We start from the raw sequence: 19,223 nt of genomic DNA, 5'->3' as shown, positions 1-19,223 counted from the left end.
CAAATGTGTGACCAATCTACAAAATAAATGCTTACCAATAGCTTTCTTCACAAATCTGTTCATCACCTTTATGAACACATTTGCTGCTACCACAAGTAGCATGTGGCGGGTCAAACTTAACCCATTCTGACCTGAGATCAGATTCAAAAAATGTCTTCTACATCCTGACAGTTTTCTGAAAAAGCTATGTTTCTGTGTCAGTGGTTCTTCGATTTTTCAAAAATAGCAGACCTACAAGCTTGTAGATCTGCTATTTTTAATAGCTAAAGCATAACGTAATGCTAATACCAAAAGGGGTTCCCGCCCAAAATGGGTTAATTTAAAACCAGTCTGTCAATAAGTCTGTAACGTCTACTCGACAAATGTTTTGATTCATTTTTAACTGTACTGCCGTCTGTACTGTAAGGTAACTGGCCGTTATATATAAAGTTAGCTTTTATGATGCCAATAATTATGTTTCTTAAAACTATTTACTTTTAACACCTACAGTAGTTTCGATGGTCTGACAGTACTGAAACAGTGGAGGTGTTTTTATTTGTCAAATTTGTCTGTCAAATTTATTTTTATTTGTCAATTTGTCAATTTTGTTTTTGTCCATTTTCTTTGTCAATTTTTTTGTCAAATTGATGTGCAGTGTCCATGGGCAAAAGTAAAGAGAGAGGAAACCCAGAACAGATGGTCAATACAAAGTAGTTAGCATGGTGAGTAAAGTTTATTAGCTTGTACACCAGCCAATTTTGGAGTGGCAGAGAAACAGAGCCCAAGAATGCGTTTGGTGGAAGGTTCAAAGTGTGCTTTTCTCTCCGTTTTTCTTTTAGTGTATTGCTACTATGAAGGGATAAAGGAATATCATTTTTGACGTTCATAGAAGATATTAATGAAAATATCGACCACCAAAATCGAATGCTCCAGGCTACCCAAATACAAGCATCAGTGTTGTTAATCTATCCACAAATTAGACCAAACTGAGCCTTCGACCATTTCTGGTTCAATTTGCACACTCAGAGTGCATGTTAAATGAATGCTCATGATTTGCCAGTGTTTACAAGTGTTACCTGTGACCTCAGTAGAGTATGGTAAGAGCTCAGTTGTTTTTGTTTTTAAGAACAGGGTCAGTAGGTGGTGCTGTTACTGCAGCATGAGGTGATGTAAAATGATGGATTTTGTCAGCTCTGTGGACAGACTGAGTGAGAAGTGGAACAGGTGCCGAGGAGACAAACCAAACACACTGATAGAGGGGCGAGGGTGACAGCATGCACTTCATCACAGAGAGAGAGAGAGAGAGAGAGAATCAGGATGCTGAAACACAATTTGATGTTTCATTATGGAAATGGCGTTTTGTGTTGCGTGCTCTGTTGAATCATAACTTCCAGATGTCTGGGTTGCCAGGTCCTGGCTGATATCAAAGCGTGAGGGGTTTGGGGAGTCTGTGACAGGGAGGGAAAGAACCGGGACTAGAGCCAGCTGGCTGAGGCTGATATGGCACCAGAGCTGTGGGCCGCATCTATTTCACACTCACTGACTCCTGTTTAGTGTGTGTGTGTGTGTGTGTGTGTGTGTGTGTGTGTGTGTGTGTGTAGGCTGTTTTTAGGACTCGAACATTTGCAGGAATTTCCGAGCGAACATCCGAACCATTTGGTTAATTGGTTCTAATTAATTAATTTCTCCGAGTGCTTTTAACCAGGCTGCAATTCATAAATAGATCCTCCGGGGCGACGTTGCATAGACTATCAGTGAAATAATGGTTAAGTTCATCAGGGGTTGGTGAGGGTTGCTACCGGGTTGGCCGACCGGGAAGGTGTGCATTTTGAGTGTGGATACAACCGTCTTTACTTTTAATACACTATAATGACAACACGAGATATCCGTCTTGAACATGATCAGAGCGCAGCGCGTCTCCCCCTCTCTCTCTCTCCCAACACACACACACACAAAGCGTCTAGTGGCTCTGACAGTGACATGTGCTCCGCTGCTGCGAGCGGCCGTGTGTGCGTCCTCGCAAACAGCGAAAATAGCCGATCTGCATGAGGAATAGGCTAGCAGCACTCTCGTCGGGAGGGGGGCAGCACAAATATCCTACGAGTAGGGCAACCAAATGGTCAGCATACGTCCCTGATGCGAGCTCATCATTCCATAAAAATAGTTGAATGAGATGCTGGCAGGCAGCTAAAACTAGAGTGTAGCTTGCCTTGCTAGTTGCTCGTTAGCTGTCTCTCTTTCATTAATTTGTTCCACCTGTGTAGGCTACTCTCAGAAGCGCATTGAGTGTGTGTGTGTGTGTGTGTGTGTGTGTGTGTGTGTGTGTGTGTGTGTGTGTGTGTGCGTGTGTGTGTGTCACTGTGTTTGTCTCTTCTGCCGTCTGCAGGACTTTCAAATGATTGTAAACACAACATGAACATATGCATATCGCATATCGCATTCTCGCCGAGATATATTTATAGAGTAAAATAATAACAATAATAATAATAATAATAAAACACTAGAAACAAAATTTCAAGAAATTTTACTGGGTGCCTGAAGCTCGCCAAGTCTGTGCAGCATTTGAGCCACGGACCACCATTTGATGACATTTAGCCTCTCAGAAGGGTCCATATGGTTACATGTGAGCCAGGTCTCCCCATTGACTTTCAATTTATTTATTGCGCATTACGTTGCCACCAACATTCTAATGCTAACATGCTAACATGCTAATGCTAACATGCTAATGCTATCATGCTAACATGCTAATGCTAACATGCTAATGCTAACATGCTAATGCTATCATGCTAACATGCTAATGCTAACATGCTAATGCTATCATGCTAACATGCTAATGCTAACATGCTAACATGCTAATGCTAACATGATATCATGCTAACGCTAACATGCTAATGCTATCATGCTAACATGCTAATGTTAACATGCTAATGCTAACATGCTAATGCTATCATGCTAACATGCTAATGCTATCATGCTAACATGCTAATGCTAACATGCTAATGCTATCATGCTAACATGCTAATGCTAACATGATATCATGCTAACGCTAACATGCTAATGCTATCATGCTAATGCTATCATGCTAACATGCTAATGCTAACATGCTAACATGCTAATGCTAACATGATATCATGCTAACGCTAACATGCTAATGCTATCATGCTAACATGCTAATGCTAACATGCTAATGCTATCATGCTAACATGCTAATGCTAACATGCTAACATGCTAATGCTAACATGCTAACATGCTAATGCTAACATGCTAATGATATCATGCTAACATGCTAATGCTAAGATGTCTGAGCTGTAAGGGTCCATTTGGTTTCGTTCAGGGGGGCGGCCCGGTTCCGGCGAGCCGCCCTGCTTCTGAAACGGTCGAGAAATGACAGTTACGTGTTTCCCCGATTTTCTCCATTGACTTTCAATGTGTGTGTGTGCGAGTGGTGGTCAACTTGGTCTAAGTGCATGGAGCAAGTTTCAAGACTGTAGCATGTTGCAAACAAAAGTTATAGCTGTGTAAAGGCCAGCCAATAGGAATACAGAGGGGCGGAGCTTAAGCAATTAAGCCATTACAGCTTGTTCCTCTTGATGGTCTACGTCCATGTACCAAAATTTGAGGCTGTAGCATGTTGTAAGCAATAGTTGGAGCTGTGTAAAGGCCAGCCAATAGGAAGACAGGGTTTGTGTGTGTGCGTGCGCGTGCGTGTGCGTGTGTGTGTGCGCTCAGGGGGGCAACCCGGTTCTGGCGAGCCACCCCGCGTCTGAAACGGTCGAGAAATGACAGAGTTACGTGTTTCCCCGATTTTCTCCATTGACTTTCAATGTGTGTGTGTGCGTGCACATGTGTGCATGTGCGTGCATGTGCGTTCGTGTGTGCGCGTGTTTGAGAGGTGGTCAACTTGACCTTGAATCATTAACAAAGTATCAATTTCACCTGGGCTAGGGCTAGTCTATGCAAATGCAAACACTATTGAAAGTTAAAACCACACTGATTCAGTGAGAGAACGTATGTCCGAACAAATTGCTCTATCGCAAAAAGTAAACGTCAAATGCCGTGAGTGACCCGAGACATTGAGGTACGCCGTGTGCGATCGTGGTATTGGTACGATAAAAAACGTGGTTATGAGAGCGAGTTAAGAAATTGTGTTTGTGATGAAAAAACTGCTGACTCATTCAAGCAGTTAACATGAAGTTCTATGACACATTATGATGGTACACCTGTCGCTTTCAGGGCTGTAGTTCACGTACCGTATGAATCTGGGCTGTGGTTGTGACATTGGGTGAAAGAGGACGAGTGTGGCTACAAAATTACCAAAACCCATGCGTGTAAAGTGAATATTTTGGCCGTGAGGACGATTTGTTCGGAGAATTTCGCTACAGTTTTCACATTGGCTTCTCCCTCTGACCCGCTCTCTCTCTGGCCGTGCGACACTGAGAGTCGAGATTTTTGCTCAGACCACACACACTTTGAACTGAGATAGCGGGCAAACCGTGCAACGCATTCAAATTCCGTCTGAACCACAACAAAGTCGATGGCCTCGTGTGCTGTTTGAGGTTTAAATTGTGTTTCTACGTAACAGTATGCCAGAGCAATGTGGCTCCAAAGTAACGTGTCGTTTTCTGTTTTTACCCGCGTCTCCCCATTGACTTTGCATGGGGCATTTTTCGCGTCGTTTATTGCGAATTACGTCGGCACGGTAACCCGAAACGGAAAGAAAAGCACAAGCACACCATTCCCGGCCGAGCCGCACGTTTCGATGTATATATTGTGGGGCTTTGGTAAACCGTGCGGCCGGCCATAGAGGTCAAAGTTTCGGAACATATATTACGATAATTATTAAGTATGTGTTGCGGATTTCAACCTGTGTTTCTGCCATTGCATGGCAGGCACCCAGAATTATAATAATAATTAAAAAAAAAACGAATGGTTCAGTTCAAGGCCAAAAATTAAGATTCGAGTGGCAACCTTAACGAGCGAACATTCGAACCCTGAATGTTCGGGGACAGCCTTTGTGTGTGTGTGTGTGTGTGTGTGTGTGTGTGTGTGTGTGTGTGTGTGTGTGTGTGTGTGTGTGCCTGGTAACTTTGATTTGTGGTAGGGGGCACACTTTGTCTTACACATACTGTAACATATCCATATCTACAACTACAACATAACAACAATCATATAATACTTTAACCCTTTAGAACTGAGGCCAATTCTACCAATGCCTGCTAAATCTTTCCAGAATTTAACCTCTTTGACTGCCACCCGCGATTCAGTAAAATTAATGTCCCTCACTGCCGGCCGTAGAAAAGATTTATTAAATTTTGTTCAATCATCTCAATCTGAGCCTCAATTCAGAGAAAAACACAGCTAAAGATCGCCGCCAATACAGGAGTCTATGGAATACTGGGCCCTGGTTGGTTTGTAGAAATGGAACCAAATGGACCCTAACCGCTTACTCAAATAAATGTTACTTGTAACAGTATGTATTTCAATATTGCAGATACAGTACAAAATGTGATACTTTTTCCACCACTGCATATTGCTAGAAGCTATTAAGACTTAATAGCTCTGCTCATCATGGGCCGACGCCACCTGGTGGTTGAATAGCTACTCCACACTCCACAATAAACCTGTGGGTGTGGCTGAGAATCTGGGGGTGTGTCTGTGGGTGTGTCTAACATAGATACCCATAGGTACCCATGGATGTCATTTTGAGATCGAGGAAGAAACGGATAGGTTTGTACTGTAGCCTGGTTCCAGACGAATCTGGTTGGCCGTCACCACTTTGGCCGTGAAGTCCAGATGAAGGCTGGCTACGCAAGGCTAGTGTTTCACATTTTAATGTCTGACCCTGGAACTCGACCTCAGTAAAACTGTACAATCCTGAGTGTTAACTGAACTGAAAGTTAAATAAATATAAACCCATAAGGAGATCCATTGTGAGTGAGTGAGTGAGTGAGAGTGGTTGGCTTTGATCAGAATTCCTGTATAGGACCATCCATAGCACCATGGTTGGAGAAAAGCCCAGACCATAACCCTCCCTCAGGCAGTAGGCTACTCTCTCTCTCTCTCTCTCTCTCTCTCTCTCTCTCTCTCTCTCTCTCTCTCTCTCTCTCTCTCTATCTCTCTCTCTCTCTCTCACTCTCTCTCTCACTCTCACTCTCACTCTCACTCTCACTCTCACTCTCACTCTCTCTTTCTCACTCTTTTACTCTCTCTCTGCCCTCAGGGAACCCAATAATACCTATTTGCATGTTCAGATGAAAGTGTGTGGAGCATTATTTATTTAGACAAGGAGTGATTGTGGGGTGGGGATCGTCACATCTGCTTCTGCATGACAGCCATATTCTGCTTCCCCCCCAACTCCACCCGTCCATACAAAAAAAGGTCTCTCCACCTCGGTGCCCCCAACCTCGCACCACCTGTAAGAAGTGGGGCAGCAGACCCCCTGCAGACAAGCCCAAGTAGCCCCTCTTCTCTGTAGAAAACGCAAAGAACACAATTCCTTTATCCAGACTCCGCTCAACATCTGTCCTATCATCCTGCTCCAACTGACGGAACACATTTGCATAGGGCGTGCTGTGGCCACGCCAGCACGCGCAGGCTGTTTGCGCGTTGCGCTCAGCTGAGCGTTCCAGCGAACGGTTGTTTCTCCCGAAAGCGGACCATATGGACTGCTTCGTGTTCACGTTTGAGTGGACCCGTCAAATGGCAATGAAGCATGGCAACATGTGTGCTTGGTTGGCTGGTCAGCAGCGGGCACGGGGCTGGTACAGCTGCTGGGGGGAGTTCCTGGATGTACGAGACTCTCCGTCCCACGGAAAGAGCCATGTTCTGTTCATATCTGTGGACAATAGCTCCACTAGCGAACACTATGGTGTCTCAATCTAATAACACTCACTGGGAAGCCACATGATCACACGTTAGCATGGGTCAGACATGTAACGCATTAAATAACACATTAAATCGCAATTTGAATCGTGATGCAAACAGCAGAGGAGAAAGAAAATACAGGATCTTTGTAAGATAATTGATTGTTTTGCCATTTGCTACTGTACGACACAGGAGGATAAAACCGCATTGTGATCCTAGTATCGAATCATATCACGAGTTGAGTGAAATGATGCCTAGTTAGCATGTTAACATCTTCTGCATACCTTTTATGCCTTATAACCCATATGATATTACTGCATTCAAGATACCGGTAAGTCTACATTTTCTCTCTCGCTCTCATTAGGTTTAAGTGAGTCTGGTCCCGTTCATTGTTAGATGTATTGGAGCTACTGTACCTGATGTCTGAAACGTTGCATGCACAGTACACACACACACACACACACACACACACACACACACACACACACACACACAGTCACACACACACACACACACACACACGCACGCACGCACGCACACATTCTGGCACCGTATGCTAGATTTTCTCTGCAGGCACATTTCCTTTAAATATAGCCTTAAAAGCCTTTCTCTCTGAAGGCCATGAAGAGATTCTGCTTTTAAAGTAAGTGTTTGTGTACTGTTAGGTACAGCCCATGCGCTGAGAGGACATATAACACACAGAGAGACAAAAGACAAGCACATTTCATTCTGCACCGTGTGGATCAAAGCAGGCAATGCACAACACCTCTGAACTTTGTCCTCCAACAGCCGTCCTTTTCTCCTGACTCTTTTGCTTTTCTCTTTGTTATTATTTTTGACCTCGCATGTTACAGCCATGCATTATTACAGAGAAACATTATGTTGGATAGGGCTACGGTAAAATGAAATATTGGAAGTGGTATAAAAAACATTGACTTATTTAAATTATATGTAAATATATGGTGATTCAAGCCTTCACTCATATTCCCCTGAATCCACCAACCTGGGCTTTTCTTATACTGTAGTTTTACGCACACACAAGCACGCACACGTACATGCACAGTTGCACACGTCACGTACATTCGTACATGCATATTGGAAGAGAGTGCAGTCCTGAATCAAACAGTTTGGTTATCTCTTCTAGACAAAGTAAGTAAAGTGCAATTGTTTTATTTTTTCTACACTGCAGTCTTGCATCTCCCTTTCTCTGCTCTGTGTAACAACAGCTTACAGTAATATTAATGTGACCCAGCCTACGATTATTTACACCATGACCACTACCATCCTCAATTTAACAAACTCCCTGCAGTGGGTACAATTTGCTGGTCTGAAGTGTGGCGATGGCCTTCAGCTGATGGAGTTATTTGAACACCTCCAAGACAAAGGAAATGGTGATGGTTTTCCACAGGTCCAAGACCCTCTTCAAACAGTCAACATTTGAGGAGTGAGAGTGCAGACTAGAGGTCTTCATTGGTTCTGACTTTTGTTTTTAAGATGAACCTGAACCCCAATTGACAATATTCAGACCAAGGCCATCTTGCCAGCAAGGTGCTAACTATGTGCAACTTCCCATTGATCTGATCTGATTGTATTAAACAACGTCAAACTCGGCAACATTACAGCTGTACGAAAAGCTGTTTGTTTCATAAACAACCCGGGGTGAGCAGTATGGGTTAGCGCCCCAGCCTGTGTCCTCCGTGAGGAGGAAGCCCAAAAAACCCTCTGTGAGGCCTTTAGGAGGGCCATTATAATCCACCACTCCTGAATGAAGTGCCTGGTGCTGGGAGTCTGGTGCAACGCAGAGGTCCTGGGCCTGGGGAGAGCAGGAGTGGACCTGGTGAGATGTAGAAGGGGCCCGGCCAGGAGTCAACCCACAGAGCCTAGATAGATAGATAGATAGATAGATACTTTATTGATCCCCAAGGGGAAATTCAGGTTATCCCAAAGCTCGTACAGGTATGTTAGTTAAAAAACACATCACAAAAGCAGGGGGACACATGTTAAAGACTAAGCGGGAATAAACATAAAAGGCATTAAAAAGCATTTAAAAGGTGACAGTGGGGATGATTAAAAATCCTTTGTTATTGCACTCAGGCCCATAAATAACTCAAATCTAAAAAACCTCAGTCCAGTTCATAGACCTAGCGGCTGGCCTTCGAATTGAAGAGCCTAATAGCTGTTGGTACAAAAGTTATCTTGAACCGGTTTGTGTTGCACGGCACTGAACGGAACAGATCCCTGCGGTTGCTTTTCTGGCCCACAAGGATACTGTGGAGCGGATGGCTCACATTGTCCATTATGGCCTGCATCTTGGTGTTGGTGCACCGCTCAACAACAGACTCCAGTGAGTCCGGCCTCTCGCCCAGTACTGAGCCGGCTTTCTTCACCAGCTTGTTCAGCCTCTTAGCGTCCTTGTCCATCACACTGCCTCCCCAGCACACTGCAGCATAAAAAAGGACACTTGCCACTGCCGACTGGTAGAACATGTGCAGCATTCTGCTGCACACGTCGAATGACCCGAGCCTCCTCAAAAAGAAGATCCTACTCTGTGTCTTCTTATACACAGCCTCAGTGTTCAGAGCCCAGTCCAGTTTCTCATCCAGATGGACTCCCAGGTATTTGTAGGACTGCACCTGATCAATGGCTGTCCCTTGTCCTTCCGTGCCAGAATCTGGTTCTCCCAGTCCTGGCAGAGTAGTTCCGGAGTAACGGATTGTGTTGGCCTGGTTTTTATAATGGGACTGATTGAGGGTAGCTACTGGGACGTAAGTCGGGACTTGATCACCCCGGCTGGGTCACCTGAGTGAAACAAAAGCTTTACAGATTGAAAGAGGATAATTCAAGATTTCTGTACAGTGTGCAATGTTGGTGAGTTTTACGTTGTTTAATACAATTAGATAGGACTTTTCTGTCTGGATGAATGAGCTGTCAATGGGAAGTTGCACCTAGTTAGCACCTTGCTGGCAAGATTTCTGAATATCGTCAATTGAACCGGTGAAACTTGTTTGGGAAGACAGGTGCCTTCTACAGAAAGGGGCAGAGCCGGTTATTTTTCTTTCGAGTAGGTCCTTTGAAATGTGCAGTAAAATGCTGCACATAGGCAGGGCAAGTGTCCTCTTCTATGTCTGCTGGCGAGGCAGTTTGACTGACATGAATGATAAACAGCTGGACAAGCTGGTGAAGAAGGCTGGCTCAGCGCTTGAAAGGAGGCTGGACTCACTGGGGACTGTTGTGGAGAGACTTACATGGAATAAGCTTCAGGCCATTTTGGACAATGTCAGTCATCCTCTTCACAACATCCTGGCATAGGCAGAGTATCAGCTGCAGTTGATGCTGCACTGCAGGATTGAATGCTCCAGGAGAACTTAGTAACATGTATGTAGAGGAACGTTTATTTGTATATCTGTGGATAGAGAGATGCTGTGGGGCAAATTCAGTTGCCAAAGGCAGAACAGCAGTTAGAAGCACAGGGTAGATACTGAAAAATAGAGTGAGCTCCTCTGAGCGTAGTTCTCTGCCAGGCCGGCTTTGGAAGTCAATCATAGCCATTTGGTAATATATGAAATGATACCTCTTAAGGCTATGGCATGTAACGATTCACTCAACTCAGTCACCGTACGATTCGAAAGAAAGAAAATTGTGTAATCGTGAAAGACAATCACGATTCACGATTTTCTTTCACGTTTCGTGAAAGAAAGAAAATCGTGAAAGAAAACACTGTGAAGAAATCGTTTCATGAACCTAGTATCGTGAAAGTGTGAAGAAAAAGTGAAGAAAACCCGAAATGGCTACAAATGGACGGGGTCTGTGTTGGGAGTTGCATTACGATCCAAGGAATCAAGTGGACAATTTTGATAGTGTTTGACCTACAGTTCAAGAGTTATAGGCCAAAATGTGAAGCAACCTCTTACAGCACCACCATGAGGCCTTGATGATCCCCCTCCAACACACACACACTCACGCACACACGCACGCATGCACGCACACAGAGCCACCATCAGCTGGGTGAATCTGAAAACTGAATTCCCCCTAGTACAGGACTGATAAATACTGATAATAAAATCTAAATAAATGTCTTGTTAATGCTGAGAGGTGATTTGGTGGAACCTGTTGGGGGAAGTGTGTGTTAAAGCTCAGTGCTGTAGTCTCCATTCAGCGAACACATCCCAGCACTTGATGAATAGCTGTTATGGAGACAAGCTGTCAGGACCCGCCAACCGGGAGGGGAGAGCGATGGAAACAATAACACTGTGGAAGTGGAGAGAGAGTGTGTTGCAGATGCAGTATAGGGAGCAGGGCTACGACGGATGTACAGCCAGAGCTACAGTATGTACTGTAGTCGCATCATGCTTTGGTAACCCTGAGATATGTTGGTAAACTTAGTCTCTGAGGAGTATCGTCACAGCATGTCAATTCAGATGTAACCTTTGGATCAGTTAGATATCCAGCACACATCCTCCACAGCCCCTGGGACACCCAGCAGATGGTTAAAGAGCAGTCTTGAGACTTGAGGCACAATATAACCTTGATATACAGTACATATGTCAATCCATAAGTCATGTACATGAAGAGAGCTAGCGTGTCTGCATCTCATTTTTCATTTTTATATTCAGTGGTTCAGATTTCTGTAGATTATGTTATTGTTTCCTTCTTTCTTTTTCCTGCATCATAATTATTCACATCATAGGGAACTCACTTAACACAGGCTGATTTGGAATCAGGATGTATACGATTATGAGGCTATGATGGGACCTCGTAATGAATTCATGATTCTGATTGATTATTGGGACACTGATAGACAACCTCTGTGGGTTCACACGAGGACATTTAAAGGGACTGAGCATCATTCACAGAGACCGGTTTGTGGTTGTCATGTCTCTATCTGCCTGTGTGTGTGTGTGTGTGTGTGTGTGTGTGTGTGTGTGTGTGTGTGTGTGTGTGTGTGTGTGTGTGTGTGTGTGTGCGTGCGCGCGTGCGCGTGCGGGTTGTTCAGCTTGATCAGTCTGGTTAATGGAACTATAAATTGCAGCTCAGTCATATACACTGTTAACAGGCTTTTTACAGCCAGCTGTGAAATGACAAGGTCTCTGCGACTTTTCCGACCCCTTTTCATATTTATGTGTGCATATATTTATTTGCTGTATGCCATCACCATCATCATGTCAGTGTGTGAGCACATCCAAAACCAAAGAGCCAGGTGCTGGATAAGAATATATACCCAGCGGGAAAAAATATATATATGCACATTGGAATAACATTATAATTATACCTTTCTGCCCCCAGTTTTCTGTCTCTCTGCTATGCTATTTATATAATGCAAACTCATTTTCTTCTGTGCTGTTGTGCAGGTCACTGAAGATGAGGGCAAAGTTGCTGAGAGGAAAGACAAGAAAGAGACTTTTGGATCCCCTGCTACGGTCATCCTGTTCCCGAGGCCCGTCCTGAGTGGCTCCAAGGGCCTGCGCAGGCAGAAGAGGGACTGGGTGATTCCACCAGTCAACGTGCCGGAAAACTCTCGAGGACCGTTCCCGCAGATGCTCGTCAGCGTAAGTGACAGAATTCATTTGCTGACACATGCTTAATTTACAGCTCTGGGTTTGTTGAGCGCACAAGCATATAGGATGCAGGTTGCCATTGGTCATTAGGACAAACCGTGCAAGTAATTATGTTATGTTCTGATGTGATTAACTGCAGACGTCTTCCAGAATTAGAACGGTATTGATTGGACAAGAAGCTTCTGCAGAGAGAGAGAGAGAGAGAGAGAGAGAGAGAGAGAGAGAGAGAGAGAGAGAGAGAGAGCGGTCGGCTAAGCAGCCCTTGTGAGTCTAATCTCTCCCACGGACGGTGTTGGATCCACTGGTTTCATGCAGTAAAATGATTATTTCTGCTCCTTTATGCATGCAATTGTTCCCTTGTCGGACCAAATAGAATGTGAACCCAAAGTTCAATGATATGTTTATGGCTTTTATTTATTTTTTCAAGCAATGCAATTTGTCACAATCTTTACTTGGTAAAAGGCAGCGCTCTGATAAGAGGAATGAAATTCTGCTGTTCTTTGGCCAGAATCAAACCAGAGAGTTCATCTCCTTCGAGGTCTTGTAAAAAGGCTTCATAAATCACAGATCTGTACAGCCCTGTTTTCACCATGACCATGTGAAGAATGGGCTTATGACACTTTCTAGGATTGCATACGCCTCAATGTTGTACTGTGCTCAGTCTGCTCACACACCACCCTCATTTCTATAGTGTGTGCGTGCGTGTGCGCATGCATGCATGCGTGCGTGCGCGCGCGTGCGTCTGTACTTAGGCCTACATAATCCAGCTGTTCTCATTTAGTATTGCACTGGATGCAGTGTATGGTGGAAACACGTGTGACTACTATTGAAACAAATGACACCTCCACAACAACTTCTAGTTTCATGATACATAAAATATAAATATAAAGAAGGGAAGGGGGTTAGAAGTTCACATTGTAAAAATCTGCCTGAAAAACATTCATGAATATGAATGAACGTTTGTGGGAATGCCTGGTCGCAGTGCTGACGCTCTGCAGTGCTTAAAATTCAGAGATTCTGTCACAACAGAAAGCTTTGTTTGTTTCACAGAACCTTGAAATTCTAGCTCACGGTGTGTGCGATAATTCATCAAAGAACATCACTCTGAGAGACTGATGGTTCATTTCACGCTCCCTCCTTCCTCACGCGTCTCTTTATCTGTAGGATCTAGCTTTCAGATTTTTTTTGTTTTTGTTATTTTTATTTTTTTCACTTTGGGGTTTTCAACAGTGTAAGAGAAGAAGCACTTTAGTTCCAATCCTTGTCTGAAATGCCTGGGGAGGTGCTAGTCAACTTTTCTGTTTAATATGTTTATTTTTCTTTGTGTAACAACAGTGAAACAAGTTAAACATCATCGAACAAAAGAGTTGAAAGTGGAAAGTTTTTAACTCTTGATTTGGGCTAAAAGATGACTTCTTAACAATTTGACTGCTAATCACGACATTCCCGAAATGTTTCACACATTGCATTGGATCTTGTTGAAGCTCATGTGTTTTTCTAGTTTTTAATTCTGTTTCCTAATTTCAGTGGAGGACAAAGCATTGTTGTTTGTTTGTTTGAATATTATTTAAAAAAAAAAGCACACTTCAGACTCAAACATGCTCTCACCACTTTGTAAAGGTTCTAAAAACATGGCTTGATTATTCATCATCATTTACACTGGACTCTTAATGTCAACGTCATTGCTAACTGACAGAGGCAGACTAGGATACTACCATTATCCAGGCACTGATTCATACACAGCCTCAGAGGTGAGCGTGTGTTCTAAGGTTTGTTGGAAATGTCTCCACTGTCTGCGCTTTGCTTCATTGATGATTGTTTATTACATAATTATTCTACTATTATTTCAGATTTTTTTTATAGTTGTTCTGGTGACATGTGGTGAACGTAAATTTATTAAAGTCTGAATCCAGCCTTATTAAGTATGTTGAAGAACCGTGCACGCGCTCTCTCTCTCTCTCTCTCTCTCTCTCTCTCTCTCTCTCTCTCTCTCCTTTCTCCCTTTAAATTCCCTTTGACAATGAATGGACAATCATAGTGTAAACACAAACATTGCGTAACACAAACATTGATATGTTGTACATTTAGGAGGCTTTCAACTCTCAACTGTCAGTAAAAAGTCGGCGATGATGATGTACGATGATAAGAGCGGCCCTCACTTCACACGGGTGTGTTTCTTTTTAGGGGCGCTAGCCCCTCCCATATATACAGCTTTTGTCCCCACACGACTCAATATTTGCCAATATTTGACAATGAAAGGAGAAATTAGGTAAAATGTCTGCTAAATCTTGTCCCCACACGTCTCATAGTTGCCTTTGACAATGAAAGGAGAAATTAGGTCAAATGATGTATGATGATGTATAATGACAAGAGCGCCCCTCACTTCACACGGGTGTGATTTATTTTAAACAACAATCTGCAACAAAAAGTATTGCCAGTAGTATAGCCTCTGTATGTAGCTTCCCGTAGTTGTGATGTGCTATAGATTTACTGTGCCGTATAAGGCCTGGTGTTGGACTGACTATACACTCCAGACTGTAGAACGAGGGCATGTAGTGATACCGGCCTCAACAGCAGATGGGGATGAGTGGAGCAGCACTTCAACATCCTGGAGACCAAAAGCTGATGGAAGGCGGAACAGGAATGAGAGCCAGTTCCGGAGAGAAATGGCTCTGGCTCCACTGGCTCCATCCAAAAGATGGAAAAGGAAAGTAGAGTACAGTACAGAGAGTAATTATTCAGAACAAATCAGGTGCTCTGTCTAGTCTTCCTCTTTTTGGTGCCAAACAGCCGTCAATAGCATGTGAGATACATTGATTTCTCAAGGCTTTTTTTGAAACCTTCAATTGATTCACAGCAGAAGAGAAGCATCCATTTATTTATTTTTGCTCTGGTAAATACAGACCTATATTCACATTCGTAGCATTTTCCATATCCATTTCAGGGCCCTTTCCTGTTGTGCTGTGAGGTTCCATGTCTCAATACCCCATACAGCAGTACTGACTCTCTGATTCTCTCACTCTGGCCTTCAGGTCTTGTTCCGTTGAATCAGTCCAGGGCTCCCGGCACAGAGATATTTGAAGTCCTCGACTGCCTCGAGGACTGTCCCGTCCGCAGTGGCATGTTAACTGTCAGTACTTATGTTTTCTTGACATTGAGCTTGAGGCCAATCTTCCTGCACCCTGTCTACTGCCAGTTGTAGTTCCCTTCCTTTCTCTGCTGTATCTGAGACTAGGTAGGGCATTGTCATCTGCGTAGTCGAGGTCAGTAATCATGATGGGGTGTACTCGCCATGACTTCCTCTGATTGAACCCCAGCGCTTCTTTTCTGCCTTTGCTTGCGATTTGCAGGGCATGGTCCATCGCTATGATGAACAGGAAGGGGGCCAGAATGTCACCCTGTAGGACACCCACTATAGGATCTCAAAGTCTTTGGTGTCACCGATGCCGTTATGGGTTTGAACCTTGGCTCGAATCTGGCTGTAGCTTGTCTCTATCATCTGAACCACCTTCTCAGGAACTGTTTACAGGGAGTAGAGGATAGGGTTCAGCACACAGCCCAGAGGGGAACCTATGTTGAGAGTCAGTGCTTTGGAAGTATAGTGCTTCACCGCTCAATGACAGCTCAACAAGAAGTCCAGTATCTGGGTGCTTGGTGTCGAGCTTGTCAGGAACTATTGCGTTGAATGTTGAGTAGATCTATTTTGTCTATATGCAAATGTCCAGGGCTCCCACTCCTGTAACACGGAGTGTGATAATCTTCCAATAACGTATGATCCCTGTATCTCTCAATAAATACAGTGCATTTTATTGACAGTAATAGCCGACAGTAATAGTCCTTTCCTTCACTTATTGTTTTATGTACAGCACATTAACAAATTAACTGCTGGAGTGGCAACCGCTATTGGCGGAACGTTCCGTCAGATAAGCTTTATTATTGATATCAAACCGGATTGCTGATTTATTTTTCTTCTTTTTTCTTTTTGGCTTGGCCTTTCCCTCTTCAGCGATCCTAGGGCGGTTTTGCGCAGTGACGTTCACTTCCTGTATACAGCCGGACTGTGTGTGTGTGTGTGTGTGTGTGTGTGTGTGTGTGTGTGTGTGTTTACCTTACCATGCTACAGTACAGCACCTCCATTATTTTAACAGAATCCCTCTGGAGTTCAAAAAAGCAGTTTCCAGACGTGTGGAAAAACCTCCCCCACCGGCACTTCCCGAGGTGTCTGTTCTCTCTGTGCGTACGCTTACCAGTGATTAATGACTGCTCTGCTCCGCTGACAAACTCAACTACAACAACAACACAGGGACATGAGAGACACAGTCCAAAAGAACAACAGAACAGAGAGCAACCAACTGTGCACGCCAGTTGAGTTGGAGACTATTGCATTTGAAGAATTTGATTGGGACAAAGAAAGGCCTAGGGGAGGGGGGGGGGGGGGGGGGGAGAAGTAGGCCTATAAATATAGTAGGAGGGGGGAGGTAAAGATGGAGTGTTAGAGAAAGGGCAGTATTAGTGTCTGGTGCAGTAGACTTTCTATAGAGAAGTGGTTTTCATGGCCTCGTCCCCTGAATGGAATGAAGCCTTCTGGCATCTGCCAGCGTCAACTCTGCCAACAGCAGCATGGCATCGCTCTGGTCTGCCCCTTTCACACTACAACATGCACACGCAAGCAGGTACTGTACTGCAGTAGATGCACACACAGTCAAGGCACATTGAATGTATCTCACGTAGCGACAATATACTGTACATGTTAACGTACAGTATATCTCTTCTGTCTGGAAGAAACCATCTAACTACAATTTCTTTTTGGAGTGAAAAATCCAGCTCAAGTGGAGTTGGGAGGTTTTTGCCAAAGCACTTTTTAATTATTTCCATTGGTTCAGTGTTTTTTTAATCAACACACAGACGTAAAGGGTGTTCAATAGCATTGATTTATTGGAGTTAGGTGGTTTCTTCCGGACAGCAACGAATACAGGTTATTGCGGTAGATGTTGCATGCACACAGAAACACTTATAAATGTACATGTGCTCTCACAACCATGCATGTATGTACTGTATGAGTTATGCAAGTCTGTACTGCACCTGTGCTGTGCATGCAGAAATTGCAGATGAGTATTATATGTCTGCTGTCGGGAGGAAACCTCTTAACTCCAAAATCTTCATTTTTCAGGAAAAACTCCTTTTAAATTTTTCAGAAATTGAAGAAAACCTAATGTTTTTTAAACAAAGCAATACTTCCTCATCAAAGTTGGTATTGTGACTTTGTATATTATCAGATACTTGCATATGTCATTATATTATCACCACTTTACCCGAATACAGCTCAAGTGGAATTAGGTGGTTTTCTCTGTCATTGATAGTTCTTATCAATGACAGAAAAACCTCTTAACTCCACTGACAATGGATCTCCAAGTTTGATTAACTATATCACACACACACACACACACACACACACACACACACAAACTGTCATTGTTTTTGTTTATCTTCCGTGCGGCTCTGAGGCTGAGCTGTCAGTGCCCCCACAGAGCATTGTTCCTATACTGACAGTTTGAGGATCAAATTGAGTTAAGAGGTTATTTCAGAAGTGCTTTTTAATACGTTCCATTGGTGCAATATGTTCATAACAACACACAGACGTAAAGGGTGTTCAGTAGCATCGATTTATGAATAAAAAATATCAAAAACCTCAAAAATGGAGTTATGAGGTTTCCTCCCGACAGCAACGATATGCAAGTCCATACTGCACCTGTGCATGCAGATGACTATTATATGCAAGTCCATACTGCACCTGTGCATGCAGATGACTATTATATGCAAGTCCATACTGCACCTGTGCATGCAGATGACTATTATATGCAAGTCCATACTGCACCTGTGCATGCAGATGACTATTATATGCAAGTCCATACTGCACCTGTGCATGCAGATGACTATTATATGCAAGTCCATACTGCACCTGTGCATGCAAATGAGTATGCAGGTAATCGTATGTACGCTTACGTCATACATCTAATGATTGTCATGCAGTTACACATGTTTGTATGCCTTCACTGTGCATAAACGCACGCGCGCGCGCACACACACACACACACACACACACACACACACACACACACACACACACACACACACACACATACACATACACATACACACACACACACACACAGAAATAGCGTCTGCTACACAGGGAGTAAACAGAGCCTGCAGTGCGTGTGCCGCACCATTGCCTTTGTTCATGTATTGTTTGGGGATTTTGTTTGTTTGCTTTCTCTGTTTTATCCATGAACAAAGAGAGGACTGAGCTTAGCCAAGTACGGGCCTCCATCTTGTTTTTTGAATAGAGAGGGAGAAGCCCACAAGGGGAAAAAACAACAATGTTTGGAAGTGTTTAAGGACGCGATCCACAATCCAATCCAAACCTCTGCCACGAGGAAACCATATGGAATACTTTACAAATGTACAGTGGATTGCATGGATCTCATTTGGATCTCAAACCGTACAGAATGCTTTATAAATGGTACAGTAGATTGCAAGTACAGTATCTTCTATACGACAAATCATTTAATGTTGAGAACATACAGTCTATTATTACTAGTATTACTAACACATGCAGTGTTGCATGTTTTGTTAGGCAGGTACACACAGTACAAGCATTTTATATGGATGAGGAGTGCTGTACAGTGCTGTACATTGTACCTCATGCTATAGTGATGTGCGGGTCAGGGTTTTTATATGGATGAGGAGTGCTGTACATTGTACCTCATGCTGTAGTAATGTGCGGGTCAGGGTTTTTACCAGCTGCTGTGTAAGCACAGCTGG

General features: G+C 43.6%; 1 protein-coding gene across 1 annotated transcript in view; it reads left to right on the top strand.

Moving 5' to 3' along the window:
- LOC310862327 (cadherin-4-like) overlaps window positions 1-19,223 on the top strand; it is a 243,801-nt gene that overhangs the window by 171,999 nt on the left and 52,579 nt on the right. The window contains exon 5 of the mRNA XM_083770178.1: window positions 12,192-12,389. Coding sequence (XP_083626304.1) covers window positions 12,192-12,389 — 198 coding nt within the window. The remainder of the gene's footprint in view (window positions 1-12,191; window positions 12,390-19,223) is intronic.

This window comes from Protomyctophum parallelum, assembly GCF_964188405.1.
Source record: "Protomyctophum parallelum genome assembly, chromosome: 7".
NCBI classification, from domain to species: Eukaryota; Metazoa; Chordata; class Actinopteri; order Myctophiformes; family Myctophidae; genus Protomyctophum; species Protomyctophum parallelum.
The sequence above is the reverse complement of the archived record's forward strand: the minus strand, read 5'-3'. Positions and strand labels throughout refer to the sequence as shown.